The sequence below is a fragment of the Coccomyxa subellipsoidea genome, assembly GCF_000258705.1.
Source record: "Coccomyxa subellipsoidea C-169, whole genome shotgun sequence".
NCBI classification, from domain to species: domain Eukaryota; kingdom Viridiplantae; phylum Chlorophyta; class Trebouxiophyceae; family Coccomyxaceae; genus Coccomyxa; species Coccomyxa subellipsoidea.
Window position 1 is genome coordinate 812,184 of NW_005178036.1, and position 26,769 is coordinate 838,952.

General features: G+C 54.2%; 6 protein-coding genes across 6 annotated transcripts; 4 read left to right on the forward strand and 2 right to left on the reverse strand.

Moving 5' to 3' along the window:
- Positions 1–9,248: 9,248 nt before the first annotated feature.
- COCSUDRAFT_15353 (molybdopterin binding oxidoreductase) lies at positions 9,249–11,550 on the reverse strand (the record flags this gene model as incomplete). Its single annotated transcript, XM_005647959.1, has 8 exons — positions 9,249–9,435; positions 9,496–9,644; positions 9,783–9,929; positions 10,068–10,194; positions 10,359–10,572; positions 10,670–10,832; positions 10,955–11,158; positions 11,323–11,550. Coding segments are annotated over 8 exons (1,419 nt in total), but the record flags the coding sequence as incomplete, so codon positions are not given.
- A 3,673-nt stretch (positions 11,551–15,223) lies between these two features.
- Positions 15,224–16,448, forward strand: COCSUDRAFT_63013 (hypothetical protein; the record flags this gene model as incomplete). The annotated part of the gene is made up of 6 exons (XM_005647960.1): positions 15,224–15,265; positions 15,486–15,564; positions 15,650–15,738; positions 15,844–15,948; positions 16,063–16,200; positions 16,299–16,448. The coding sequence occupies 6 exons, from the start codon at positions 15,224–15,226 to the stop codon at positions 16,446–16,448; spliced, it is 603 nt and encodes a 200-aa protein (XP_005648017.1).
- A 31-nt stretch (positions 16,449–16,479) lies between these two features.
- On the forward strand, positions 16,480–19,608 carry COCSUDRAFT_65934 (hypothetical protein; the record flags this gene model as incomplete). The annotated part of the gene is made up of 9 exons (XM_005647961.1): positions 16,480–16,513; positions 16,624–16,731; positions 17,589–17,768; positions 18,209–18,308; positions 18,411–18,491; positions 18,612–18,654; positions 18,771–18,968; positions 19,078–19,143; positions 19,253–19,608. 9 exons carry the CDS (start codon positions 16,480–16,482, stop codon positions 19,337–19,339), a joined length of 897 nt encoding a protein of 298 aa, XP_005648018.1. The 3' UTR covers positions 19,340–19,608.
- A 734-nt stretch (positions 19,609–20,342) lies between these two features.
- COCSUDRAFT_41714 (hypothetical protein) lies at positions 20,343–22,028 on the reverse strand (the record flags this gene model as incomplete). The annotated part of the gene is made up of 6 exons (XM_005647962.1): positions 20,343–20,483; positions 20,681–20,788; positions 20,889–20,978; positions 21,318–21,434; positions 21,627–21,740; positions 21,921–22,028. The coding sequence occupies 6 exons, from the start codon at positions 22,026–22,028 to the stop codon at positions 20,343–20,345; spliced, it is 678 nt and encodes a 225-aa protein (XP_005648019.1).
- Positions 22,029–23,604: 1,576 nt separating this feature from the next.
- COCSUDRAFT_33083 (hypothetical protein) lies at positions 23,605–24,631 on the forward strand. Its single transcript, XM_005647963.1, has 3 exons — positions 23,605–24,153; positions 24,300–24,343; positions 24,498–24,631. The coding sequence occupies exon 1, from the start codon at positions 23,833–23,835 to the stop codon at positions 24,103–24,105; it is 273 nt and encodes a 90-aa protein (XP_005648020.1). The 5' UTR covers positions 23,605–23,832; the 3' UTR covers positions 24,106–24,153; positions 24,300–24,343; positions 24,498–24,631.
- Positions 24,632–24,792: 161 nt separating this feature from the next.
- Positions 24,793–26,719, forward strand: COCSUDRAFT_65935 (hypothetical protein). The gene is made up of 8 exons (XM_005647964.1): positions 24,793–25,182; positions 25,268–25,354; positions 25,447–25,590; positions 25,690–25,828; positions 25,906–25,981; positions 26,118–26,250; positions 26,357–26,426; positions 26,537–26,719. Exons 1-8 carry the CDS (start codon positions 24,955–24,957, stop codon positions 26,665–26,667), a joined length of 1,008 nt encoding a protein of 335 aa, XP_005648021.1. The 5' UTR covers positions 24,793–24,954; the 3' UTR covers positions 26,668–26,719.
- The last annotated feature ends 50 nt before the right edge of the window (positions 26,720–26,769 follow it).

The following is a 26,769-nucleotide window of genomic DNA, read 5'->3' on the forward strand; positions in this document are numbered from 1 at the left end:
GTCCAGATGGGAAGCGTGCACCACTTGCCACACATGAGCCCAAGGTGCTGATGGGTCTGCTGTGACAGCAGCAGCAGGATCAACAGTGACATCTGCTCCCTGTGGCACTGGTGAAGGGCCCGCTGGCGCGCCCGCAGGCCCGCCGCGGTCCCGCAGCGGAACCGGACGTGGTTGCGGCGCAGCCATCCAGATCGCCCAGGAGGAGGGATCAGGCTGCCCTCGAGGCCTCTTGCCTAAGACCTGCGACGCGGTACCAGCAGCTGCAGCCCTGGCCTCCCATCGCGCCTCGAGCGCCCGAAGGCCGCTGCGCTGATCATCTGTGGTATCAGCCCAGATGGCTGGTCGCAGCGGGCCCGCCGGGCTGGCCTCCCCCTTGCTGATCCTGTGAAGCACCTGTCGCCGCGCGGTGGCCTCCCTCACCACAAACTCATGTGCCGGCCGCGTGCCGAGCCCCCAAGCCTGAGGGTCCTGTACCTGGGATCCCCAGAGGCCAAAGAAGTATAGTGTGGGCGGCGGTGGTGGCGGTGGCTCCGGCAGCTGCTGCTCCCACTCCAACTGCTCCCCTGGCTGCTGCTCCACCTGCAGGTGCTGCTCTGGGTGCAGCTGCTCCGCGTGCTGGCGCTGCTGACGTGTGCCGCTGCGTGGATGCCAGGGCCTGGTGATGTCCCAGTGCTGAACCAATGCAGGCTGCGCGGCCGGAGGAAGGAAGGCGTGCATGGCTGCAACGCCTCCGTCCACTGGCACAAGGGCTCCTGTGCTGCTTACTGTGTGGCTGAGAAGGTAGGTGCTACCTTCGGCTGTGCGAGACCAGACGCGGCGATCCGACGGGTCCGGAGATGCGCACCACATAGCGGCCGGTGGCTGCACCTGGATTAGCGCTCTCCAGGCTGCTGGCAAGGCAGCCAGAAGGATGGGCACGCGCTCTCGCACCATCCGAACCGGATGCTCCGGGCCGCGCACGACATCGCGCAGGTGGCTGATCCTGACCAGGCCAAGCCTGGCCCAGTCCTCCCAGGCAAAGGGCTGCCTGACTGCATCCGTGAGCTCCCTGTTGAAGAACAGTGGCTCACCCATGACTGCGTCGTAGCCGATCGCTTCCGGCTTCCGCAGGTGATGGGGCCGCAGCTGCTGGTAGGCATGCAGGTACTGCCGTACGCGCTGCGGGGCCTCCACATGCTTCGCTGCAAAGGTGGAGAAGAGCAGGAATCTTCCCAGCTGCCAGATGTGCTGCCGCCGCGCTGACACCGTGCCGGGTTCCTGCGCTGCCAGCCAGGCTGTGCTCCTGTACAGCCAGTGGTCGAAGTAGGCCTTCCAGGCCAGCTGTTCCGGCTCCAACAGCCTGCCCACCACCTTGGCCTGGAGAGCCAGGATCTGGGCCTTGATGTCCACCAGCGCGATGCCGCCGTGTGCGGCCGCGCGGAAGCAGACGTCCTTGCTTGGGAACAGCGCCGCCGCTGCGCCAGGGGTCACCGGCCGGTTCGCCGCAACGAAAGTGTGGATGGCTCTGCAGAGCCTCTGTAGCAAGTCTTGTGGCACCGGTATGAAGGTGGCATGGTAGGTGACCATGGAGGCCAGCACCTGTTTTGCGACGTACGCTCGGCCCAGCAGGCTGAGTCTGAAGCCGGACCAGCGGGCGATGCGGGCCTCCACCTTCTCAATGATGGCTGTGTATAGGGCTGTGGCAGCTGCAGCTGGCTGGGTGGACAAGGGAATGCCCAGGTGCTTGACGCCGTCGCTCGAAGCCGCGAAGGTGACCCCCGTGACTGGATCGGGCCCGGCGAGATGGCTGAGGCTGCCAAGCCCTAGGGCCTGGCTCTTGCTGCGCTGCAGCCTGGCTCCTGTGGCTGCGCAGTGGAGGCCCACGCTGGCCCCCAGCACGATCTGAGCATCCCGGGGAGTCCGCGCGTGCACGCTGGTGTCGTCCGCATGCTGGTGCATGACTGGTGCTGGCTCCCCTGAAGGCAGTCTGATGGGCTGGAAAGCTAGCTGGCCTGCAAGCATCCTGGCATGCGCGGCCATCGGCTGCGCGGCAAGCACAAACAGCAGCGGCGAGAGGGGGCTTCCCTGGAAGACGCCGGCGGCCACCGGGAAGGCATCGGTGTGCCAGCCGTTGAAGGCCACTCGCGCGGTCGTGCCGGAGTGCAGAATGTGCACCCACCGCTGCACACCGGGCCCGAAGCCCACCGCAGCCATGCACCGCTCAATCCAGGCCCTGTCAAGGCGATCGAAGGCCTTCTCGAAGTCCAGGAAGACCTGCACGCCTGGCTGGTGTGTGGCCTCCAGGTAGCTGATCTCCTCCAGGTGTGCCAGCACGTTGTCCCCCGCCCAGCGCTTAGGCAGGAAGCCTGTCTGTGTGGCATCCACCACCTGATTCAGCAGCGGCCCGATCCGGCTGGCGATCGCCCGCGCCGCGAGCTTGTAGTCGGTGTTGAGCAACGTGATGGGCCTGTAGCTGGCTAGAGACTCCCTGTCTGCCCCCTTCCCCTTGTACAAGAGAGTGATACGCCCCTGCGTCAGCGGTGGCGGCAGCGCCGGGCCGCCGCCGAAAGCTTCCTGCACAAGCTTACAGAAGACCACCCTGCCCAGGGCTTTAGGCTATCAATAGTTTTCCAGTGATCCTCCGATGTTTCTGTCTCACCAGCAGCCCCAACAATCCCCTTGGCCTGTCATCCGTGGCCTTCTGCCTTAGTGTCTGTCCTCCTCACCATTCACAGTAGTTCATTGAAGGCTATCTGAAGGGTTTAGGGTTTCCAACCCCAGTATCCACCCTTGAACCTGAGCGGGTGTCTAGGACCTTGGACATGATGCCTCCTGCCTATCCCCGCCTCCAATGTGGTGGGTGTGTGTATCTGGTCGAGTTCTCACCAGCCTACCTGTTTTTCGCCTCATTTGCGGCTTCATATCTCCCATATGCCACCGTTTGCTTGTGCCCCACCTTGCTGGCAGATTGAGGCATAGTTTAGGGTCACATTGCCAGCCCCGAGCGGCACCTAGTGGTAATGGGTCCGAACGCGATCCTGTTCCATCCCTGTCGGCCAACCGTATAAACGTGCCTTTCATGTCTGTTCCACCACTGGTTGCCCGCACATCCATAATTGCCTGCCAGTGATTGATGATTGCCTGCTTTGCTGTGACCCCTGCCTCCAGCTGCAAGCCCTAGGCTTGCCCCGTGGGTCCTCCAACGTCACCTCAGCGGTGTTGCGTTGCCGGCGGGCTGGAGTGCGCCTCTGGGGATGAGGTTACCCTCTGGTGCTTGGGACATGTCCATCGCTAGGAGCCTTTCTGTTGCCTTTCTGTGGTATGCCTTCATGCTTGCGCTTCTCTTCAGTATCGCATTATCCTCCTGCGGGAGTGCTCTGCGTGCCCCAACTCTGACAGGTTTCCCCAAATATCCTATTGCATGCGTGCTGGGAAGCGTGCGACTGGCACCTGTGTAATAGCGGGGGCTTCCCCTTTTAATTAAAAAAAAAAAAAAAAATCCCCTTGGCCTGTCATCCGTGGCCTTTTGCCTTAGTGTCTGTCCTCCTCACCATTCACAGTAGTTCATTGAAGGCTATCTGAAGGGTTTAGGGTTTCCAACCCCAGTATCCACCCTTGAACCTGAGCGGGTGTCTAGGACCTTGGACATGATGCCTCCTGCCTATCCCCGCCTCCAATGTGGTGGGTGTGTGTATCTGGTCGAGTTCTCGCCAGCCTACCTGTTTTTCGCCTCATTTGCGGCTTCATATCTCCCATATGCCACCGTTTGCTTGTGCCCCACCTTGCTGGCAGATTGAGGCATAGTTTAGGGTCACATTGCCAGCCCCGAGCGGCACCTAGTGGTAATGGGTCCGAACGCGATCCTGTTCCATCCCTGTCGGCCAACCGTATAAACGTGCCTTTCATGTCTGTTCCACCACTGGTTGCCCGCACATCCATAATTGCCTGCCAGTGATTGATGATTGCCTGCTTTGCTGTGACCCCTGCCTCCAGCTGCAAGCCCTAGGCTTGCCCCGTGGGTCCTCCAACGTCACCTCAGCGGTGTTGCGTTGCCGGCGGGCTGGAGTGCGCCTCTGGGGATGAGGTTACCCTCTGGTGCTTGGGACATGTCCATCGCTAGGAGCCTTTCTGTTGCCTTTCTGTGGTATGCCTTCATGCTTGCGCTTCTCTTAAGTATCGCATTATCCTCCTGCGGGAGTGCTCTGCGTGCCCCAACTCTGACAGGTTTCCCCAAATATCCTATTGCATGCGTGCTGGGAAGCGTGCGACTGGCACCTGTGTAATAGCGGGGGCTTCCCCTTTTAAAAAAAAAAAAAAAAAAAAAATAGGCTATCAATAGTTTTCCAGTGATCCTCCGATGTTTCTGTCTCACCAGCAGCCCCAACAATCCCCTTGGCCTGTCATCCGTGGCCTTCTGCCTTAGTGTCTGTCCTCCTCACCATTCACAGTAGTTCATTGAAGGCTATCTGAAGGGTTTAGGGTTTCCAACCCCAGTATCCACCCTTGAACCTGAGCGGGTGTCTAGGACCTTGGACATGATGCCTCCTGCCTATCCCCGCCTCCAATGTGGTGGGTGTGTGTATCTGGTCGAGTTCTCGCCAGCCTACCTGTTTTTCGCCTCATTTGCGGCTTCATATCTCCCATATGCCACCGTTTGCTTGTGCCCCACCTTGCTGGCAGATTGAGGCATAGTTTAGGGTCACATTGCCAGCCCCGAGCGGCACCTAGTGGTAATGGGTCCGAACGCGATCCTGTTCCATCCCTGTCGGCCAACCGTATAAACGTGCCTTTCATGTCTGTTCCACCACTGGTTGCCCGCACATCCATAATTGCCTGCCAGTGATTGATGATTGCCTGCTTTGCTGTGACCCCTGCCTCCAGCTGCAAGCCCTAGGCTTGCCCCGTGGGTCCTCCAACGTCACCTCAGCGGTGTTGCGTTGCCGGCGGGCTGGAGTGCGCCTCTGGGGATGAGGTTACCCTCTGGTGCTTGGGACATGTCCATCGCTAGGAGCCTTTCTGTTGCCTTTCTGTGGTATGCCTTCATGCTTGCGCTTCTCTTAAGTATCGCATTATCCTCCTGCGGGAGTGCTCTGCGTGCCCCAACTCTGACAGGTTTCCCCAAATATCCTATTGCATGCGTGCTGGGAAGCGTGCGACTGGCACCTGTGTAATAGCGGGGGCTTCCCCTTTTAAAAAAAAAAAAAAAAAAAATAGGCTATCAATAGTTTTCCAGTGATCCTCCGATGTTTCTGTCTCACCAGCAGCCCCAACAATCCCCTTGGCCTGTCATCCGTGGCCTTCTGCCTTAGTGTCTGTCCTCCTCACCATTCACAGTAGTTCATTGAAGGCTATCTGAAGGGTTTAGGGTTTCCAACCCCAGTATCCACCCTTGAACCTGAGCGGGTGTCTAGGACCTTGGACATGATGCCTCCTGCCTATCCCCGCCTCCAATGTGGTGGGTGTGTGTATCTGGTCGAGTTCTCGCCAGCCTACCTGTTTTTCGCCTCATTTGCGGCTTCATATCTCCCATATGCCACCGTTTGCTTGTGCCCCACCTTGCTGGCAGATTGAGGCATAGTTTAGGGTCACATTGCCAGCCCCGAGCGGCACCTAGTGGTAATGGGTCCGAACGCGATCCTGTTCCATCCCTGTCGGCCGTATAAACGTGCCTTTCATGTCTGTTCCACCACTGGTTGCCCGCACATCCATAATTGCCTGCCAGTGATTCATGATTGCCTGCTTTGCTGTGACCCCTGCCTCCAGCTGCAAGCCCTAGGCTTGCCCCGTGGGTCCTCCAACGTCACCTCAGCGGTGTTGCGTTGCCGGCGGGCTGGAGTGCGCCTCTGGGGATGAGGTTACCCTCTGGTGCTTGGGACATGTCCATCGCTAGGAGCCTTTCTGTTGCCTTTCTGTGGTATGCCTTCATGCTTGCGCTTCTCTTAAGTATCGCATTATCCTCCTGCGGGAGTGCTCTGCGTGCCCCAACTCTGACAGGTTTCCCCAAATATCCTATTGCATGCGTGCTGGGAAGCGTGCGACTGGCACCTGTGTAATAGCGGGGGCTTCCCCTTTTAAAAAAAAAAAAAAAAAAAAAAAAAAGAGTCAGGCGCTGGGCCTGGGCAGCCTCAGCCACTCGACCGGGCCAGATCCGGTCACACGCCTTCGCGGCGCCAGGCGGGAGCGTCAAGCACCTGGGCCTTCCTCTGTCCAACCAGCCAGCAGCTGCGGCCACAGCCCTCCACACAGCCCTCCGCACAGACATTGTCACGAAGGTGGAGACCCGCATCGCGCGCTGGTTCCACCTCAGCATGCTGGGCCGGGCGTACGTCGCCAAGCAGGTGCTGGCGTCCATGGAAACCTACCATGCCACCTTCGTGCCAGTGCCGCGGGAGCTGCTGGAGCGGCTTTGCAGAGCCATCCACACCTTCGTCGCGGCGAACAGGCCAGTGACAGGCAGCGCAGCAGCACTCTTCCCGGGCAAGGCGACCTGCTTCCGCGCGGGAAAGGACGGCGGCATTGCGCTGGTGGACCTCAGCGCCCAAATCTTGGCACTCCAGGCCAAGGTGCTTGGCAGGCTGCTGGAGCCAGAGCAGCTGGCCTGGAAAGCCTTCTTCGACTTCTGGCTGCACAGGAGCGCCGCTTGGCTGGCAGCCCAGAAGCCCGCCTCGCTCTCAGCGCGCCACCAGCATATCTGGCAGCTGGGCAGATTCCTACTCTTCTCCAGTTTCCCAGCAGAGCGGCTGCAGGCCCCGGCGCGCGTGCGGCAGTACGTGCACGCTTACCAGAAGCTGCAAAAGCGCATCCAGCAAGACGAGCTCAGCCACAACGCGGTCCTCAGCGAGCCACACTTCTTCAACAGGCAGCTCACAGACGCCGGTGGGCAGCCTCTTGCCTGGGAGGACTGGGCCAGGCTAGGCCTCGTGAGGGTCAGTCACCTTCGCGACCTGTTGAGCGGCCCGGAGCACCAGCACAGCGCCATCCGCCATCGCCTGCCGACTCGGCTCGCCGCTCTGCCAGCGTCATGGAGACAGCTCATCCAGTCCCAGCAGCAGCGGCCCTCTGGCTGGCGTATCCTGATCCGGTTGAGCGCCGGGTCTGGTCGCACACAGCTGCAGTGCGCTACCAGCTCAGCCATACAGTTAGCAGCACAGGCGCCCTCGTGCCAGCAGACGACAGGCTGGTCAGCACTCGTTTCCCCCTGCGACCGCGCAGCCGGCGTTGGTGGAGCACTGGGACATTACTAGGCCCTGGCACCCGCGCACCGGGAAGGGCCAGCAGCCTGGAGCACAGGAGCGCGGCACCAGCATATCTGGCAGCTGGGCAGATTCCTGCTCTTCTCCAGCTTCCCAGCAGAATGGATGCAGGCCATGGCACGCTCGCAGCAGTACGTGCACGCTGATCAGAAGCTGCAAAAGCGCCACCAGCCAAACTCGCTCAGTTACGACGCGGTCCTCAGTGAGCCCCTGTATTTCAACGGGCAACTCATAGTTGCCGGTGAGCAGCCTCTTTTCTGGAAGGAATGGGCCAGGCTCTATCTCGTCAGGATCAGCCACCTTGCGACATGTTGCGCGGCCCAGAGCACCAGCAGAGCGCCATTCGTGATCGCCTGGCGCCCCTCCTCGCAGCCCTGCCGGTCGCATCGAGACAGCGTCCATTCCGAGCTATCAGTAGCGGTGTGGCTGGCTTTTTCTGCCCCAGCGGACTGCCGAGTATAGTCCGGCGCAGCAGCAGGCCACTACCTTCGCACTTACATAGCCAGTAGCACAGGATCACTCGTCTTAGTAGAGGATGGAGCACAGCCAGGCCAGCACGCCTTCTTGCCTGCCAACGCGCAGCCGGCGCTGCTGCAGTGGTGATTCACCAGGCCTTGGCATCCGCGCACCGGGAAGCACAAGCAGCCCCAGGAGCAGGAGGAGAGTACGCTCCTCCGCGCCCTTCCACACAAGCAATGCGGTACCTCTTCGGCTTCTGGGGCAGTCAAGTTGTGGATCCTCGGCCATGGGGCCTCACCCGGCAAACGAGGTCGTTGTCAACGTGGCCACCACGCGGCGCCAGGTGCTTCACAGAATTAGCAAGGGAATGGCCAGCCCACTCGACCCGCTGCGGCCAGCCATCTGGGCCGACACCACAGATCAGCACAGCAAGCTGCGGGCGCTTGAGATGCGCTGGCAGTCCAGAGCAGCAGCAGCAGGCTCAGGGTCTCGGGTCCTGGGCAAGTGGTCGCGTGGGAGGCCGGACCCCTCCTCCTATACTTTATGGATGGGCCCGTCGAGGCGGCGGCCACCTTAGCCGCGGGATCGTCACGGCCGCGCGCCAAAGACCCAGCACAGCCCTAGGGGCCACCCTCAGACACTGTGGGACGCCGCCGCGCTTGCTGCACTTTGAGCGCACGTATGGCGGGTGGTGGACACTTACACATCTCGATCGGCGGCAGCATCACGGCCTGATACTTCGCGGCATGCTGTTCGTCGGGAAAGGCTCCCGCAAATACGCTAAGCAGATCCAGCGGGACACAACTGACTAGAAAGGCACCGGATGCTGTGCGCTACAGCGAATGAAATGCTGAACATCGGACTGATCGTCCAATGTGCACAGGGCATTTGCAAAAGCGCGCCAAAGATTATCCTGCTGAGCTTGATTGGCCCCTGCAAAGGCACGAGCGCCGCCTGACAGCCGGATCCTGTTCGGTTTACCAAGCTGCAAGAAGAGCCTTCAGGATGCGTGCAACATAAGCTGCAATGACCCCGTAACGACTGAGGAAGTGGGGCCAGGAGCACCGTCGTTTGCTGCAATGGTCTCCTTGAAAATTCCCTTTCTTTTACGGGACGACACTCAGCCAAATATGCTTCTATCCTGAAATGTTCCTCAAAGCAGCCAAATGTAAGCATGTAACTTTCTGCTCCATCCACTCGTACTTTCGATAAAATTGCTGATGATCTGCAAGATTGGGCCGTTTTTCGTGACACCTGAAACTGGTGAATTGAGGAAAGTCATTACACGAGAATACCATGGAACAAATAGCAGTCAATCAAAGGACATCGCAATCCCATCTAAGGAGCTTGTAAACTACATGCGCAGGCAAAGACACCAATATCTATGCATCGATTGCTAGTCTCCCTGGTGCATCCCACATGGTACTTAGACGTAAGAACTAGGTGAAGCAAATAGACTGAAGTAGCTCTATAGCCACGAAAGACAAAGGACATACTGGCGAACACTATTTAAAGAGCGCTGCATACAGATGATTAATTGCAGGTGAGATGAGAAGGTCATTCAACTGATAGAACAACCTCATGCCAGGCGTTGTTGAGCACGCCGCGCAGATTCCAGATCGCTGCTGGGGACTCCGGCTGCGTGTTGTAATCAGAATCAACAGCCCTGCAAATGAGCTTGATGTGGCCATCTTTGGACTCTGGAAGCGGCACAGATGTGCGCCACAGCGTCCATGCCCAATTCCTGCAGCACGTGAGACCTCAAGCCTTCACGCGTACCATGACTCAAGCACACCTGTGTCACCAATGGAATGTCGACGACAGAGATGCCAACCTGTATCGTCGGTCATACACTGGCTCGAGCTCGGCTGTTGTCCAGGTTTCACCGTCGTCAGCAGAAACATCAACACGAATGATGGCGTGTCCTCCTCCGCTGTAGGCATAGCCACGCACCTGCAAGGCCTCAAGCTCTGATAAGCAATAGAGATGCGATTGGATGTCCAGATGTTGTCAGGCCACGCATCTGTCCGGTCAAGCGTGAATCAATCATATGGCAAATTTGAACACCCTTCTGGTGATCTGGCTGGTTACCTCAATCTCATCAGGTGGCCCTTCCAAAACACCGCCTGGCCTTGGTTCACAGATTGCTGACTGAACATTGGTTTCCTGCACTGCCGGAGCCGAACTCCAATCCACATTGTCCCAGTCTACACTGGGACTGAAGGACTTGTAATCCTTCTGCAATACCAAAGAGAGGCCCGTCAGTCCATTGAGTCTTTTTTCAGAAATTGCATTACAGTATTCAGGAATAGCTGGCTTTGTAAGCACCCTTGAGCGCCATTACTGTGTCTCAAGAGGAAAAAGCGGGGGGTGGACCTGTTGCCAGTGGCTCTGGGATTCCTCTTTGCTTGCAATGATCCTTGACAGCCATTTCACACAGCGTGCACCAGTGATGCCCGGTGCAACGATCCTGACTGGGAATCCATGGTCATGGGGCAACTCTCTGCAAATCACCACGCGCTCTCTTTGGACTTCCAGGCTGCTTGGAACTCATGCAAGACAGCTGTAAATTAAGTCGAATTGTAAGGGCCTCTCTAGGTACATGAGGGCATGCCAATCAAGGTTTTGAAAGATGTCTTTATCAAAGACGGGGCAGACTGGACTCACTTGCCATTCATCTCATATGCCAGGATGACATCCTCATGCCGGGAGACAGCTTTGGAGACTGGGATGGAAGCTCCGTAGCATGTACCACTGATGTCACTGTCCAGGCCCTCAAATTGAATGTGCTCAATTTCGTCAATGGTGTCATCATCAAGCCCAGCATATGCCAGCACATCACTCAACCGCGCACCACTAAATTCCGCAGTTCCTATTGCACCTGCAGGGTGCTCCAATTGAAATTCAGACTCCCAATGCGGTGCTGCCAACACATAAATCATGATGTCAGTGGGCGTGCAAGAGGAATGGCGCCCTACCAATGCCCCACTCCAAGCCCTTCACTTTCTTCACATCATTGAATTGGTCCCTTCGATTCCCGGTGCATTGGAGGGTAGCTGTAACGGTGTGCTTCTTAAATTTTGTGGTCAAATCCTTCAGGGACAGTTCCACGCGCTTCAAGCCCTCACCCTCTACCCTCACCTGCAGATAACCTAGTCATTATAATGGGGGCCCATGTGGAGAGCTGTGGCATCTACGCCCAAATGCTGGTGAACAATGGATGCAGGCAGAATGCAGAATTGATGAGCATCAGTCAGACTTACCGACCAGCTTGCGGGATCGACGTGAGGCACCGGCAAGTGATTGCGCACATAAAAGAGCTCATTCGGAGTCAACCGGGATGTTCCAAGGACATCGACGGGCGTTTCGGCATTGAACGGCTGCTGTGAGCGGACCACCAGCGCTGGGTGCCTCTTCGGCTCGTTGGCATATGGGTCCGCCACCTGCTGTGTGGCTGCGGCACCAACCTGCAAGCACATTTTCCTTCCATAAGCATGCAGCTGGCCGGCTTGGCCGGTGGAGTGTCCCTGCAACCGGTTAGATTTATGCAAATTCTGCCGCTGTCATGCCATGTTATAATTGCGGTAATGTCCGTCTCAGGCATGATGGCCCGGATCTGGTGACTGCTCACCAACTTGCCAATCCTGTAGTCCTCCAAGAGCTGCCTCACTTCATCAGTATTGTGCTGCGCATACATTGCCCAGAAGGGGTCAAGAGCGCCGCCTGCAGCGAGCATCAGTCGCTGGGCGCCTCCAGGATGCATGTCCAGAAAGTCTGTCACGTCGTAGACCCCATCTTTGTATGTGACCCACACGCGTTTGTCTCTGGTGCAGTGCTCAGCAACCTCCTCGCCAGTGAAATCCTTTTCAGGGCCCCCAACCTTCTGTGATCCACACACGCATGCCTCAGCAAGCCTCTGCCTGGATGATGCTTTTCAAGACAGATTGATATGGCTGTGGAGCAGTGATCGTCCTTAGTTTTGTGGCTACAGGCCTCCAGAATACCTTAGTCTGCCCCGCTGAAGCCTTTCCTTCCCGCTCTTCGCAATTCGCCAGGCCCACAAGAGTAAAGACTCCACCGAAGGCTGTAGCGAGACCAGCGGCAGTGGCTGCATACCTTTCCCAGCTTCTTGTCCTATGCGAGCTGGAGTCATCAGCAGAGCAGCTGAAGGCTCGTGCTGCTAGAAGCGCATGGCTATTAGCTGTGGCTAATTTCCGTTGATTTGCGTTGGAGCCCCTAGCGACTCGACAGAGTATTGCCTTGAGATGGACCCGAGAAGAACACCACATGCTTGCACCTATGGAACCAATGAATAGTCTATGGGCTCGACCGCATCTGCACTGGCTTCAAATTTAAAAAATATTCCATAATCCAAGACCTGTATTGTGCACAATACTTTTCAATTCAGCGGGTCCCGTTCCATGGTAAAGTAGGCCACCATCAGTGGTGATGTGAACCACTAATTCTTCGTAGTACCCGTAAGCATACTCGAGACAGTTTACAACAATTATGATAGTGTTAATGTCCAACGTATTCAGTTGGACTAAGTTTCGCGAATTCGCAAGAAAGTTCGAAGTTCTCTCCCTTCCCAGTACACGTGAGCATCAGTGGATGCATGCATTCCAGTTCAAAATTTCTTCTAAGTAGGTGTCCCCTTCCCCAAACAACTGCGCCACCTTCCAGGCCAAAATTTGTCGAGCTTGAGTGATGCGACTACAACGAGGCACCACGTGCAACCTCAGTCAGACTTTCGGCGGTTGCAGCACCCCGTCTTTCCACACCGGCTCATCAGGCTTCAAGCGGTTTGCCAATTTTTCTGCTGTATCGCGATCACCTGTGCATGACATTGCAGAGGCCATCAATGACATTGACTGGACTGCAAGATCATGCAGAATATGGCCAGAAGGTCAGAGGGCACAAGGCCCTGCCAGAAGGGTAAATGCTGCGAGGTAATTAACCTGTCCGGTAGGCGAGGTTCATCTGCATGCGCGTCATCTCCTGGTCACGCATCGCCTCCACCTTGTCAGGAGCAGTGTACTTCAGCTCATTGTAGGCCTCCCTCAAGCGCTCCTGCTGGGCAGCCAGGGCTTCCCTGTGCCTCCGTGCTGCCACATCCGCCTCGTCATTGAATTGGGCCTTCTCCTCCTCCTGAGGAAAAGCAGGGCTCACCGAGTCATGATCTGAGGTGCGCTCCTCATCGTGCATGTAAAGCTGATTGACCAGACAATGCACACAGAACAAAACAAACGATCCAGGCGGGATAATGAAAGCACTTACCAGAGTTTTTCCTCTCTTGGCCGCTTTCAATGCTCGCTTTCTCTCATACAGGTCAAGGTCATAGTACTTCTTATGGGGCAGTGTGCCCGTGTTGTAGTCCTCTATGTATGTCCTGCAATACGAGACCGCACACATCAATTTGCACATTGTTAACCATGGTGAGTGCATTACACGGCCTTCCTGCAGGACATCGAAAACGTACTTGAAGATATCCTTCTCTTCCCACTTTGGCAAAGACTCCACGTTGATTCCCTTCGCTTCTGACGCCCACATAACAAACTCTGATCGGAACCTGCGGCAAGAAGGAATCAATCAACAACCGTCACATTTTGTCACCGCTCGCAGAAAGTGAGCGCAGAGGCCAGCCGGCAGGAATGAAGAGGGAGCCTCACCGCTCGAAATCTGTTTCCCTTACGATGCCATACTTTCCAAAGCTCTCTGTATTTACCAGCTGGTCCTGCATGACACAGAAGGATCAAATAATATGCCTGAAGGATCCTCAATATGGCATGCAGGATTGCTAAATCTGCAATAGCTTGACCAGGATGAGGACCTTTTCTTTCTTGTGACTCTCCTTTCTGTCATGCTTCCGTTTCTTCCTGGATTTTGACTTGTCCTTCCCTGAGCGCTTCTTTTTTCTTCTGTTTCCTGCGCTGTCATCTGATGATTCTCCAGAAGACACTGCCTGCTCTCTTGGCTTCAACTTCTGTCCCTTTTGCAGGGCCTGCGCAATGTCCATGCATCACAGTCACTGCATCATCATCTCCTCCAATATTCAGTATGCCCTGCGAGTCTTCGAAATTTCATACCTTCTGCAGCTCGGCCAGCTCCATGCCCTTCACATTGATGAACAACTGCACAAGGTGGACGGCTGGCTTCACTTCCCACTTCGCTTCCTGCAGTGCAAGGGCCAATACTGCTGGACTAACGCTGGGTAGCTCTTCCTTGATCCGGGACATGGCAGCCTCCTCCTTTTCCTTCTGCAGGCGATCCGTATGTTTTTGTACCTGCAGAGAAGGTGTCGATCGTTTCATGCAGTTCCCTGGAGGCTTAGAGAAGAAATAATTGCATCCCAAACACAAACCATGCTTTCTCCGCGATCATCGGCCATTCCTGCTGCGCCTCTTGTAAATAGGCCAATATCCATGTTGTGCAAGATCACTAGCTTCCTGTAAATGCCTTAAGTCTTGCTTGAAGAGTTGAGAATGCGCCCTCTTCAGCTCTTGAATCGATCAGGCGATCGGTTTCTGGTATTCGGTAATATGAAACGTCCTGATTTCCAAGTTCGATATCAATGAATTTGCCTCGTCTAGTAAGCTTTTATAACATTTGGAAAAAAACGAGAAGAAGTGCACTGCATCTTGGCTTATGGCGTTCCCTTCTACGTGCAGGTTTCTGCGGGTTCGCCAGGTAGTTAGCATCCTGGGAAAGCCTGCCTGCGATATTGATATCAGTCTAGTTCGTCGCACTACAGGATGTCTGACAGATCAGCATCGCGCAGCAGGTGTGGTTCGGCTGCGTCATTTTTCTCTTGACTGGGGTAATGACATCTAGTCATCCTTCAGGGAGAAGACCTTTCTTTTTACTACCGTCTGAATGATGTGCAGAAGCAGGAGCGCTGTTCACGACCGTTCGCCGGATGCTAGGAGCCTCTCACGCAGCCGTAGGGCGCTTGCCTCCCTGATCAACCTCGTAAAATCCAAACCATATGTGTTGTTAATGTGCCTCAGCTGCCAGCTGCCAACTTGTGGTGTTGCTACACACCACGCCACTGGCAGCTGGCCCCGCCCTCTGCAGCCCAACTGTCCCACTGCTGCGCCTGCTAGCCCTGCTGCGCCTTTGGCCTGCTCACAAGCTTGCTAGCCGCGTATTGTTGAAGCTGCTGCATGCCGCTCGCTGCGGCTGCAGCTGCTGCTGCTGCTTTTACTGCTCGGCATTTTGCTGCACCTGCCTCCTAAAGACTGTGAGTGCAGAACCATGAAAACTTCCTTTGGTAGCGCTGACTTGGTCCTGTGAGACTGCTGTGACAATCTGCATGTCTTTGCAGCCCTATTGGCATGCACATTTCACATTCTTTGGTCTGAAGCAAATGCTCTGGTGCCACAGGTTCGCGCAGCAGAAGATCTGACAGCGATGAGGACAGGTAGAGGCACGAACCCTGCATGAATATGCACAATTGCACAATTTTGAAGAATGCACAATTTTTAGCATGTCCGTTTGCACGCATTGCAAAGCATGTGTAAACCTGCCTGGCTATGCTGCCCTGCAGACGCAGCCGCAGCCGCAGTGCCCGCCGAGTGAGCCGCAGTGCAAGCCCCAGACGCCAAAGCCTGAGCCCCAGACGCCATAGCCGCTCTCGAAGCCGTAGCCGCGCCCGCGACTGGAGGGTGCGTTAATTCCTGTGTGGTTTGAAATGTAGACAGTACACATTCTGCATTTATTCTCTGCTGGATCCACTTGCAAAAGTCCTTTTCTTGTTCCCACAAGTGCATTCAAGCAGAGTCCTTGTGCCCGCAGAAAATCCTGGACGGCCTGATTGACAGGGGCGACATTCGCAGCAGCGATGTTGACAACCGAGCCATGGATGCCCTGGAAGGTTTGCGCCTGAGGCCCCCTCCCGACTTTGCACTCCCTCCTCCCATCATGTGTCCATCAGACCCTGAGGTCTGTATTTGCCGCAGACCTGGGCGATGCCGCTGCCACAAACGCTGTGGAACGCTTCGCAGAAGCAAACTTCTCGCGCATCAACAACAAGAATGGCTTCTTGATGGTGCGCGATCCAGCATCTGTGCTGCTGCCCATAGAATTAATGCTAAAGCACTCTGTTGTCATCCGTGTGTTTTCACATGTCCTGATGCTCCATTCTCTGGTGCAGGGCATCATCCGCAGGGTGCAAGAGGACGGCCCAGATCGGGGCAACGTTGACCTGGACATCCTGCCGCGGTCTGTGCGATACAAGCTCCGCGACATTATGGATGATGTGAGGACATGTCTTTTTGGCATCTCTGTGCACTTCTTTGCGCTCCTCTAGCTCCAGTTTCAGGTTTCTGTGTTGAGCTGGCATGGCTTGGGCTGAACATTCGTGTCCATGCAGGGTCGCATCGGCAAGAACGATATTGATGCTCGCATGCTGAAGGCACTGGCAGACCTGCCAGTGGACCTCGGCATTGAAGCCGTGGACAAGTTTGCCATGGCTAGCCTTGACAGCGTCCGCAGCAAGACCGGCTTCATGGTGAGCCGATGCTTGTGCTACTTTGGCTGGTGTGCGTATGGTCTACTGCCATCGTCTGCTGTGCTTGTGCTCACATCTTCAATGGATGCTGCTTGCAGATGGGGATCATCAAGCGCATTCAGGAGGACCTCTCTACACGCTACCGCGGACGCGACACTTATGACAGGCACGCAGTGTTCATCCACTTTCATTTGGTACTGGCACCCTTGCATGCCAAGCACCTTGCTCAACATGCCAATAACCGCTGAGGATGTTGTGCCGGTTTGGCAAGCAGGGGCTATGGGGGAGGGGGACGCTATGATCGGTATGACAGGTACGTTTCACTGGATGTTGTGGGCAGCAGATGCTCCAGGTGTCCCTTAGATGCATGTATGAGGCAACAGCATGCACGGGCAGTCTGCACAGCGAGTCTTCTTTTTGCAGGGGTTATGGTGGTGGTGGTGGTGGTGGTGGTGGCTCAAGATACGGTGGTTATGGCGGGGGTGGGGGCAGCTATGGCGGATACGGTCGTGACGGCGGTGGCTATGGGCGGTACTGATGAAGGTTAATTTACAGCTGGTTTTCAACACACCGTCTCGTCTTGAAGACAGTGCTACCGCCACAATCGCTGTGACTGAGTGTGCATCATGATGACTATCGCGATGCAATGTGTTCTCCCACTGACATGCCGCCTTGAGACGTTCCTTGACAGCAGTGCTTGGCAAGGAGGATGTCCGACTCTGAGTCAGTGGAAATGCAATCCATGTGGTCACCACAACGGTTGTGCAGTTTGGGCCTTGCGGCTAGGACCTGGCTGCCCTCAGGCTGCAGCTGCTGGCACTGCCTGGCAGCTGCGTAATACTAGTTAAAATAATCACCTGTTAGAATCAGAGTTATAATAAAAGTTGCCAATTCCGTGCGAATGGCCATTGTCGATCACTGCCGAAGTCGGAAGCTACTCATATCATTGCACAAGCTCAGCTTAAGGCTTGAGCTTAAGTAGAGCAAGCACATATTTATTGGCAAAGTCTTCTAATTTACATGCACAAGCATCACACAGTGTAAATCACATTCTGCATCATGTCCATGCATTGGCTTTCTTCTTGGCCTTAACCTGATCCAGCCAACGCCGCGACCCAGGTGTTGCATGCGTATCATCCAGCCGCGCCTCTGGCGAAATGCCACCTTCACTTCAGCTCTCCGAATGAAGCACGGGCCATACTGCGCAGCCCACCTTCCCGGTTCATCCTCCCCATTCTTTCAAGTGTTGCAACCATGTCTGGCGCTACCGTGTCTACGAAGGCCTTTTTCGTGGGTCAAGGTATACAGCCCGGCTCCTGCGCTTCCGCTCTTGCCCCTCCCAGCACCCCACCGGGAATGCCCGTTGACATCTGTTGGTGCCCTTGCAGACCTCGCCAGGCACAACACTCGTAGCGCAGGCACTAGCAAGGTTGGGGGACGCGTGGACGTTTCCAAGGACATCAATGAGATTAAGTTCACGGCCTCATTGACGGACGCCTCTGCCAGAGACTACGAAGCTACGCCATGGATCAGGGACTTCATCGTGTCAGCCGAGAAGAAACTGAACTGTGCGACACGCTCCCCAACCCCTCAAGTGATGTTCAAAGTGGATGGATGCCAAAAATTGCCTCCAAAACAAAGCAATCTTGCAAGACCGTTGAGATAAGGTCCCCGGCATCTGCACCTGGTGTCCGGTCCTAAAGGATCTGCGTAGGAATGCCCAGAGGACGCGCCTTTGCCCAGCACCCGCTGTCAGTTTTCTTACTGGTTGAGAGTGTGAATTTTTAGATTTAGTGCTTTACTTGGCCTACCACGCTTGCCGCGTCAGTTGCCGAGTCAGCCCGATGCCCATGCCTGTGCTTGACAGCAACTGTCCAGCGCCACTGCTGGCCCTTGCTGCTTCAGGATACGACTTGAAGATGTTATCTCTTGTGGAAGCTGCCCATCGCTGGCATTCCTATGGCCCCCATCTGCTTCAAAAGTATTTATCTCCGTGTGTGTCCCGCAGCCAATACCACCGGCCTGCTCGGTTACGACTTCGGTGCCCAGTCTGCCTTCGCCTCTGTGGGTGCCGAGACAGATGTCGCCGGCAAGGACGTTCAGGCCAGGTGGGGACGATGAGTTGTAGTCTTTGCAAACACCCTGTCACATCTACCAGCCTGTGGGTATGCAAGACGGACGTGAATGCTGACTGGTGGTTTGCAATGCAGTGCCACCTGGTTCCAGAGGGGAACACAAGTGCGTACCCAGGCAAACGTGAAGCTTGACCACCGCGCCACCCTGTGGGGCACGTAAGCCCCTTCCAGCTCTTCCAAAGTTGTACCTTGCAAAGTGGATGACAGGAATCTGCAGACGGGAGCACAGAGCTGAAGCGTGATTATTGTGCTAAAGCTGGTCAATCTGCTGCGCAGGCACACCTTCCACGACGAGTCCCTGCTGTCAAACTCCACATATGTGAGAGCCGTGCTACCCTTGCAAATGTGTTTGAGAGTCGAACAGCTAGTTTTGCCCCCAAGTTTTTGTCAGAATATCTGGCTGCAGGTGGTCTCATGAGCGGAATGTGTCTGTAGGTGAACCTGAGGGAGCGCCAGGGCTTCATCATCCACCCCTTCACAGTGCCCATCTCCACCAGTGCCGCTCAGTTGACCTTGGAGAAGGATGGCTACGTCATTGAGCCGGCCTTTGACTTCAAACAGCGCGCTGGCTACCTGAGTGTGGCCAAGGACCACAACAAGTACAACTTGAGGGGCAGCTATGCCTTCAAGGAGGTCAGACATCATCCCTTTGCACTGAAATCATTCGTTGTCCCTGTAATAGTGTCATAGTCCAAAAATCGATGCTGTCAAGTGTACCTACTCTGCTCTGCTGTCCATGCAGGAGACGGCCCTCTTCGAGGTTGGCTACAGGCACAACGGCGTCTTTGACCGCAACCCGCTTGTGCGCGTAAGTGCAGTTCCCCAGTTTGGTTGCGCACACAGTGGCAGTCTTTGTTGAGGATCAGAACACAAATGCTGTGTCTGCTGCTTCGCTTACTGTCGATGCTTCCTGGCAGGGGTATGTCAAGGCTCCCATCTCGGCCAACAACGGTCTTGGTGCCCTGAGCTTGGGAGTGATTGTGGACCACACTTTTGAGATCTGAGCAGCCGGCTGGGTGTCTGACAGCAAGAGACTGTTCTTTTACAGAGGTGAAAGCATTCCTTGCTGTGAAGGGCCAGCAATCAATTTTGGTAGCACCCATCTTGCACTACAGATGTTTCTTGTCGTACTTGTTGCCAAGCAAGTTGATGCTGATTCTGGTCAAGGAGAGCTTTGCAGATCTGAGTGCTTGAGAATTGACTGCTTTTCATGTTTGTTTGTGAGGACTGATACATGTCATGACGTGTGAGTCAATGTTAAATTCTTGAAGATCCTACCTGGAAGAAGGGAATGCATGTGCCTCAACAGTTATCACATCTTTGCACATAGGATCCAGCATGTGCATCACACTGGAAGATTTATTCTGTTACAGGCACATGTACGGATCAGTGAATGCATGCTGGCCCAAACTCTGGCACGGTTGCAGAGAGTTGTCATAAAAGCGATAAGCTCAAAGAGCATCACACCAGCATATCCAATATAGGAGATGTGGTAGTACAGGCGCCGGAAACTGTCACATGCACATCGATGATATCACCTGTTTGCCAGTCAAATGTAGGGGACTTTCATTCAAAACTTGCTTTACTGTCCCTGGTCAATTTTTATGCGATTTTGCGGACAACTACGCCTTTCTTGCATTCTACCTTCAGGTGTGTTTTTGTAAAGGTGTCTTTAAAGAGGTGCACACGGTGGCGAATGATGGGCCCACTAGTACTAGGACACTGAACATGAGTGATGACGTTCTGTTCCACCAGTTTGATGACAAAGCTTAGGCTGCACTTCCAGCATTTCCAGATCTGTGACTCAAACTCAACCGCACACATTCAACCTCAAGCCATCTGAAGGGTACACCTGTTTTGAAGGTACCACAGATTCCCTCATTACGGCACTTTGCCAAATATCCAGTCATGCCAACACAATTCAAGTAATGAGACTGCACAATTGCGCACATTGATAAGACCTTTCCTATGGCACAGACAATGCAACAGATATCACAGGTTAAATAATCACAAATGCAACGTCAGTATCTCGCAATTCTTGAGGCGCTTTCCTCCAGAGAGCTCGCGAATCATGCTGCTGTGCCCATAAGCCACAATGACCTGCTCCTGCTGGGCTTGCACCCACCGCCTGAACGAAGCCACTCGCTCCTGCAGGTGCAGAACAACTGTTGGTATCCGACAACGCTGATCTTTGGAAAGCCAGCAGCTCCAGAAAACACAGAGGGACAAGAGACTACTGATGTCCACAGCAGCACCTAAACAGCATTCCTCCCAGCCAAATCCAAGCAATTCTGTTTTTAAAGCTTTGGCATGGGCAATGGACAACCAGAAGTTCCTGCACGGACCTGCAGGTTGCGCTTGGGCTCGATCTTATTGAAACGCTGTGATAGCGAGTCATTGCATTCAGGCGCAAACCACCAGCGTTCTGGAATTCCAGACATGGCCTCCCGCAGCTGCAGCAGCCATCATCAACCTTATTGCAGATCAGGAGGAAACACAAATCCCAACACACACACACGCTTTGATCAGCTTCTTTGGCGGGTGCTGTCAAACCTGGTCAAACTTCTCCGCAAGATAGCTGATGGGAAGGCCTATGTCACCCGTTGTGACAAGATGCTCTGTAAGCTCATGCCTCACGGCAACCTGCACGCATGTGACCGCAAATTCAGTTGTGAATTTTCTTCCCTGTTTGCCATGTCCAATGACCGCACAGAGGTGATACCAACACACCTTCACATTTGTGCCGTCTGCAGAACCCTGCTGCCCCCGCCTACCAATGAGATGACCTTTTGGGCAGCTGAGCAACAGAGTCTCAATGGCTCTTGTTAAAGGAGACGACACCCAAAGGGCCCCATCCAATTTGGCCAGCGCCGCAACTCTTGCTTTGAGCTCGATGGCCTGCGCAATAACTGGCTCTTTCTATGCTGAATTGCAATTGAGCACAGAAGTAGTAGCAACCAGACAGACAGCGCTTGCACGCACCTGCCGACGTCCCTTGGAAGTCAGTTTGGGGTTGAATATCTGCGGGTCCTTAAAATCATGTCCAGCATTTGTCGCAGCGTTGAATTCAGATTCACCATGCCGGATGATGTGCAGCACCTGCAGACAGCCATGCAGCAAAATCAATCAGCGGCGCTCGGTGCTGCACAGTCATGTTCTGGTGCCAGAACAGGAGGAACAGGTGTGACCAACCTTCCATTGCGATTTCGGCCTGAAGATGGGGAAGAGTTTGCGAGTGGCCTGCAAGCTTCTGCCGTTCGGATGACTGTCCATCAGGTGTTCCTCGCTCACCAATTCCGGCGTAAGGCTGTTGCGAGCCGGTGCACTCTGCAGCTGCCTGCTGGGCCCGGCCTCATCTGCTCCTGACCTGGATTCCTCTGGGAAGAACATCTCGGAGGGGTCATCCTGCAATGCAACACCTCGCATGTAGTTCCTGAAGATGTATATTCAAGACATTGAAGACAATGCCAATCTGACAAAAGGCCTGGACATTGAAGACAATGCCAATCTGACAAAAGGCCTGGAACCATGAGTACCAATATGACTACCAGACCTTCCACTGCCGAGTCTGGAGCGCCACCCTACCTTGGAGGGGCTCCGTTCCTGCTGTTCTGGCTGTGTCTCGTTCCTAGTGTACGATTGGCTGTAGGATATCTTAAAGTCGTCCTCAGCAACACAGAAGGCTCCCCCCATCCATCCTGTGCCTCAAGAATAATTTTCACCATCACACTGAGAGCTTACTTTCCTTGCCATGGAGAGCAAACGCCCGCAACTGAAAAGGCGCACCATGCCCTGAAGTCTGGGGCGTGTTGAGGCTCTGTGAGCACAGAACTCTCTCCACGCTGTTAATCCTGCGCACTGTCTCTGTCCCACACACAGCGCCACAACCCCCGTGGTCTGCGGCTCCTGGATGTCATGATTGGAAGCTTGCGTTCAGTGCAGCGTCCTCTGTTGTATAATTATGACAAGAAGATACAGATAACACTGGCAGGTGGCCCGTCCTGACGCACCTGGAGTAGTGCAGTTGTCAAGTAGGCCACGTGGTTGCACCTGAATCTGCAAAGGCACCAGCCCCTTAACCCAGTACCTTGAGATGCCACATGATACACGCTGTTGTGAGTGACACGAGCCAAATCTGCTAGAGGTCCTGTAAGATAACTCCACTTGGACAATGCACTGCTTGCTTTATGAGAACACTTGATATTCGCAATCTTCTACCGAGTCTGCGTCGCATGCGTAGCTTTTGAAATTCAACCTGGCGAGACAAAAATGGTGAGAATGCGCATTGCCCCCATTTGGTGCAGGTAAGCGTCAAGCTTACCTGCTCTCCCTCTTCAACGGCTATCCTGAGCCTTTTGGAGGGAGGCTGCATGCCAGACCTCCGGCAGGTCAGGTGAGCCCGCAGGCTCGCCTCTCCACGGCACCCTTCCAGCTGGTCCCAGTCCCAAAACACTGGCTTATGAAGGGGGTTCTAAATGATGACTGAACGAGTATGACAGAACTTGTGGCCGAACAATCACTGGCTTCAATCTGTAACTTTTCTTGCTTATAAAAAACCTAAGATGACATGCCCTTGCTCCCTAGAAGAATGACATTTTTGCCTTCAACACCTTGAAACGAAATACAGGGAGGGCAGGGCAGAACATAATCCTGTGAGCGCAAGTCTCGGAAAATTTTCTGAGAGATTTAGACGATGGATTGACATCGTCGGCTGCTACTGTTTCTAGGTGTTGAAATGAATCCAAACATTATCCTTAAATATAAGCTCCCTGTGAAGCTCCGGCTCTCCGAAGTCACCGGAAGTCTCCGCAAGTCTCCGGAAGTCACCTCGGCATGCCGCCAGACGACATGTCTCACCAGAACCGACATCGATTGAAACTGACGCTTGATCATAGCTAATTTCGTGTTTGGGATCACGAAACGGCTTAATGATTGCAGATAGTCTGTGTCCCTTTCGAGCAGTGCGTGGTGGCAAATTGCTTTCGTCTGAAAGCTGGCCGGAAAGATCATAGGCAAAATCATTCCGATCTCAAAACGCCGAAGAACTCTGAGATTCACAGTTCTGCTTTGTTTCTGCCGGGATGAAGTCTTGGCTGAGATACCGCATCAAGGGAAGTCACATCCTTTTTCGACGTTTGAAAGAAGGCACTGACATGAGATAGTTCTCCAAGTGGAGAGCAATATTTCATGAGGATTGTTTGCGCAGCCAGAGTGTTATTGGTGCCAGCGCCGTTGAAGCTTCGACCATCATCCGAAGCTGGCACTTGCATAGCATCAACTCTTACAACTCAAGGTAAATCTCTGCATGGTATGCTGGAGACTGCAGGGCAATTGCCAACTCCGAATCTTACAAGATGACACAAAAGAGCGTGTGCTGGCCTCCACTGAGCTGTGTGTTCCATCACTTTGCTGGCAGCACTTGTTGAACACGCTATCAGCACGGAGCAATCCTGAATGCATGCTGCGGCGGATCCGAAAGTAAGAACTTCTGGAAGTGATGAAACGAGACCAGAAATGCATCTTCCTGTTGCATGTTCTCACTCGCCTTCGCATTGGATCTCTTGATCCTCTTGAGCAGTATTTCCTGGATGAAACTTCCAGAAATGGAGTTGGCAATGGGGTCAGTTTTCCCAAGAGAACCACTGACACCAGTCCCTTACAGTCTTCATCTTACAACTATCCCAATTGGGCGGCAAGCTTCGGGATCTACACATCCTTGGTCACCAGACTTTGGGGAAGCCTGCAATTTCGAAGAGGAGCTTTCTACTGATGTCATCAACAGCTCCACTGCTTGTATGGAGCAATGTCCAAGCCACAACTGTATTCACGAAATAATTCAGATCGGCTGATGCTTGGATGTTCACCATTGCTGCTAGTTGATTGCCAACTGTGTGCAACAAAAACCAAGTTGAACGAACGAGACCTATCTGCCCACGCTACAGCAAGATCACGAGAGTGCCTTACCTTACAAATCTGTTGGTTGCGTGTACGAAAGGAGATACCCACTCCTGCAAGAAAATAAACCCTTTTCTCTTGGGGTTGTCCGATCGTTGGACTAACGGACCGTGGCTGGAACTTGTCAAGACCTTACTCAACATCGGGTTCTCCGTTAAAATCAATTGTAAGCGACATGTGTTCGGCAGCCTGGGAGAAAATACGTACCCAACAACTCTTTCGAGCAAGAAGCACAAAGTGGTCGTCAGAGCAATAGTAAGCAGTGTCCAAACACCGGGCGACACAAGGCACGATGTCCATGATCCACTGTCACTTGGCATCGTGAAATACTATTACCGGTCTGATCAGAGGTCTCAAGTCTTCTGTTCAGATTTCCCGGAAGCACGGATTCGCAACCCCATTAAGCGAACGCCATGTAGGTTAAACACCTTGCCCATGCATTGTTCAGCTGGAGGCCCTATCCCCAGCACATGATCAGATCTCAAATTTCCCTCTCCTGACGCCCTCCTTCTGAAACTGCATCTTGATTCACCAGGCCACAGAGTGAATCTACAACTGTCGCATTTCACCTGGCATTGACAAGTAATTTTTAGAAGTAATTTTCAGTTTGCCTGCACATCTATCACCTGCTCCTTGGTGCTCGAGAAGTGACGCGGTTGCAGTGATGGAATTTGCGTTGAAACGAAATTTTTGTCCATCGTCGTCGTCCTACGGAAATTGTTCGAAGCATTGTTTTCCTTTCAGAGCAGTTTCGTTCGGAGGGCGTCAACATATATCCTCTGGAGAGCAGAGGCGTGACCTTCAAATCCAGGAATGCAGGACAAAGGCGACAATAAGCGTCAGACACCGCTGCTACGCTGCACAGACGGAAGCAGCCCCACGGAGTGATGATGTACGTTGATGCTTGTGTCCATGCCAAACAAGTGGCAGTATGCAGAGCCAAATCTGATGTTTCAAAAAGATGAACATTTGCATAGGTGCTCCCTGACTCCTTCCTTGAGGCGCTGGAGCACGCTGCTCAGTCAACAAAGGCAGCAATCGATAGCGGAGCAGACCGGTGTCTGGTGCGCTGCACAACAGCTGCCAGCAGGCTCACCTCTGTCTAAAGCCCTGAAAGTCTGTCCATAGCTTATTTGTTTGGCAACCCTGTGAGCAGGTTGAGATCTTGCTATTGGGATTGTGGGATCCCTCATCGGGCAACCTCTTTGCTGAAGAAGGGGATCAGCAGCGGTTTTGGAAGATCACACGCAAGTTTATTGAGCAAATGTCAGTTGCTAGTGGTCCCAGCAAAATCAAAGCGGTGAGCTGCTATGCCATTGCACCTTGACAAACAGGCAATCAATACCTTGCCTTTGATGTCCATCGTACGGGTTTGAAGCCATTTTGGGGTCCTGTGCAGCTCTATCCAGACATGGGAGTGGCAGCAATGCTGAGGAATGAATGGAAAGATCGAGACTTTGAAATTGCTGCCATCAGCGAGAGGAGCGCGGTGGCCGAGGGAGATGACTTGGTCATCATTGCTGCAGTGGATCCGCAAGGTGTGCACTGTGAGGGAGATCTGTAATCTGCAGGTTGTAGGGGAGTCTGGTGTCCTGAAGCTCATGTGCGCATCCAGGTCTGAATGAGGCCAAGCGGGTAGCGGCAGGAAGCTCATTCACTCCTGTCATTCTGTTCAATCCACGCCTGGCGAGGTACAACCCATGCCTCGCTTCATCAGATGTCTATTGCATGTGCTGTGAGACGTGTTTCTTGGAGCAATGGTGTGCTTGTGTGAATGTGTCCTTCCAAATGGTGCCTATGAGCAAAATCTGCTGCTTTTCCATGCAGCGGTGATGTGGGCTTGGGGCTCAATGTGCGGCGCATGCGCAACGAATTTCTCTCTACCTTCCAGATTACCTACTCCCTGCGGCCCGTGAATGAGACAGGCACCGTGTTCCGCCGATTTCCTGGCACCTGGAAGGTCAGTCCTCCCATGGATGCCAGGCGCTTGCTAGCATTGCAGTTGCTGCCATGCACCACCAGCACCTATTCAAGACTATGATTGCTTACTCTATGTGCAATTGCAGGTGTTCAAGGAAGACGCCTCATCTCCTGGCCGATATGATCTTGCAGCTGAATTCAGGGATCAGCCTACAGGTATGTGTCCGACTGGCTTTTGCTTGAAACCCCGTGAGGTGGTGCAGCTGAGATGTTGGGGCTAGTGAAGGGCTTTGGGTGTTGCTGAAAGAGCTGTCATGCTTGTGCAGGGGATGACCTTGACCAGATCTTCGAGAATGGGGATGACAATGCCGATGGCCAGGATGGCCAGGGCATTTTCAATGGCACCAAGTCAGCAGTAAATGGATTTGTTAGATTCCTCTCTTCGCTTTCCAAGTAAGGCAATTCTGTGGATGCGTCTTTGGCAATCCACATGTAATCGGAGAGCACTCACGCGATCACTGGCAAAGTCTCCTTTGCGTTTTGCAGTCTTGCAGTCTTC

Bases quoted from the DNA above. Each gene is read 5' to 3' on its own strand.
- COCSUDRAFT_65935 (XM_005647964.1), top strand. From the start codon at position 24,955: ATGGAATTTGCGTTGAAACGAAATTTTTGTCCATCGTCGTCGTCCTAC. The intron at 25,982-26,117 runs GTACAACCCATG...TTTTCCATGCAG, and splicing joins TTCAATCCACGCCTGGCGAG to CGGTGATGTGGGCTTGGGGC. The intron at 26,251-26,356 runs GTCAGTCCTCCC...GTGCAATTGCAG, and splicing joins GATTTCCTGGCACCTGGAAG to GTGTTCAAGGAAGACGCCTC.
- COCSUDRAFT_33083 (XM_005647963.1), top strand. From the start codon at position 23,833: ATGAAACGAGACCAGAAATGCATCTTCCTGTTGCATGTTCTCACTCGC.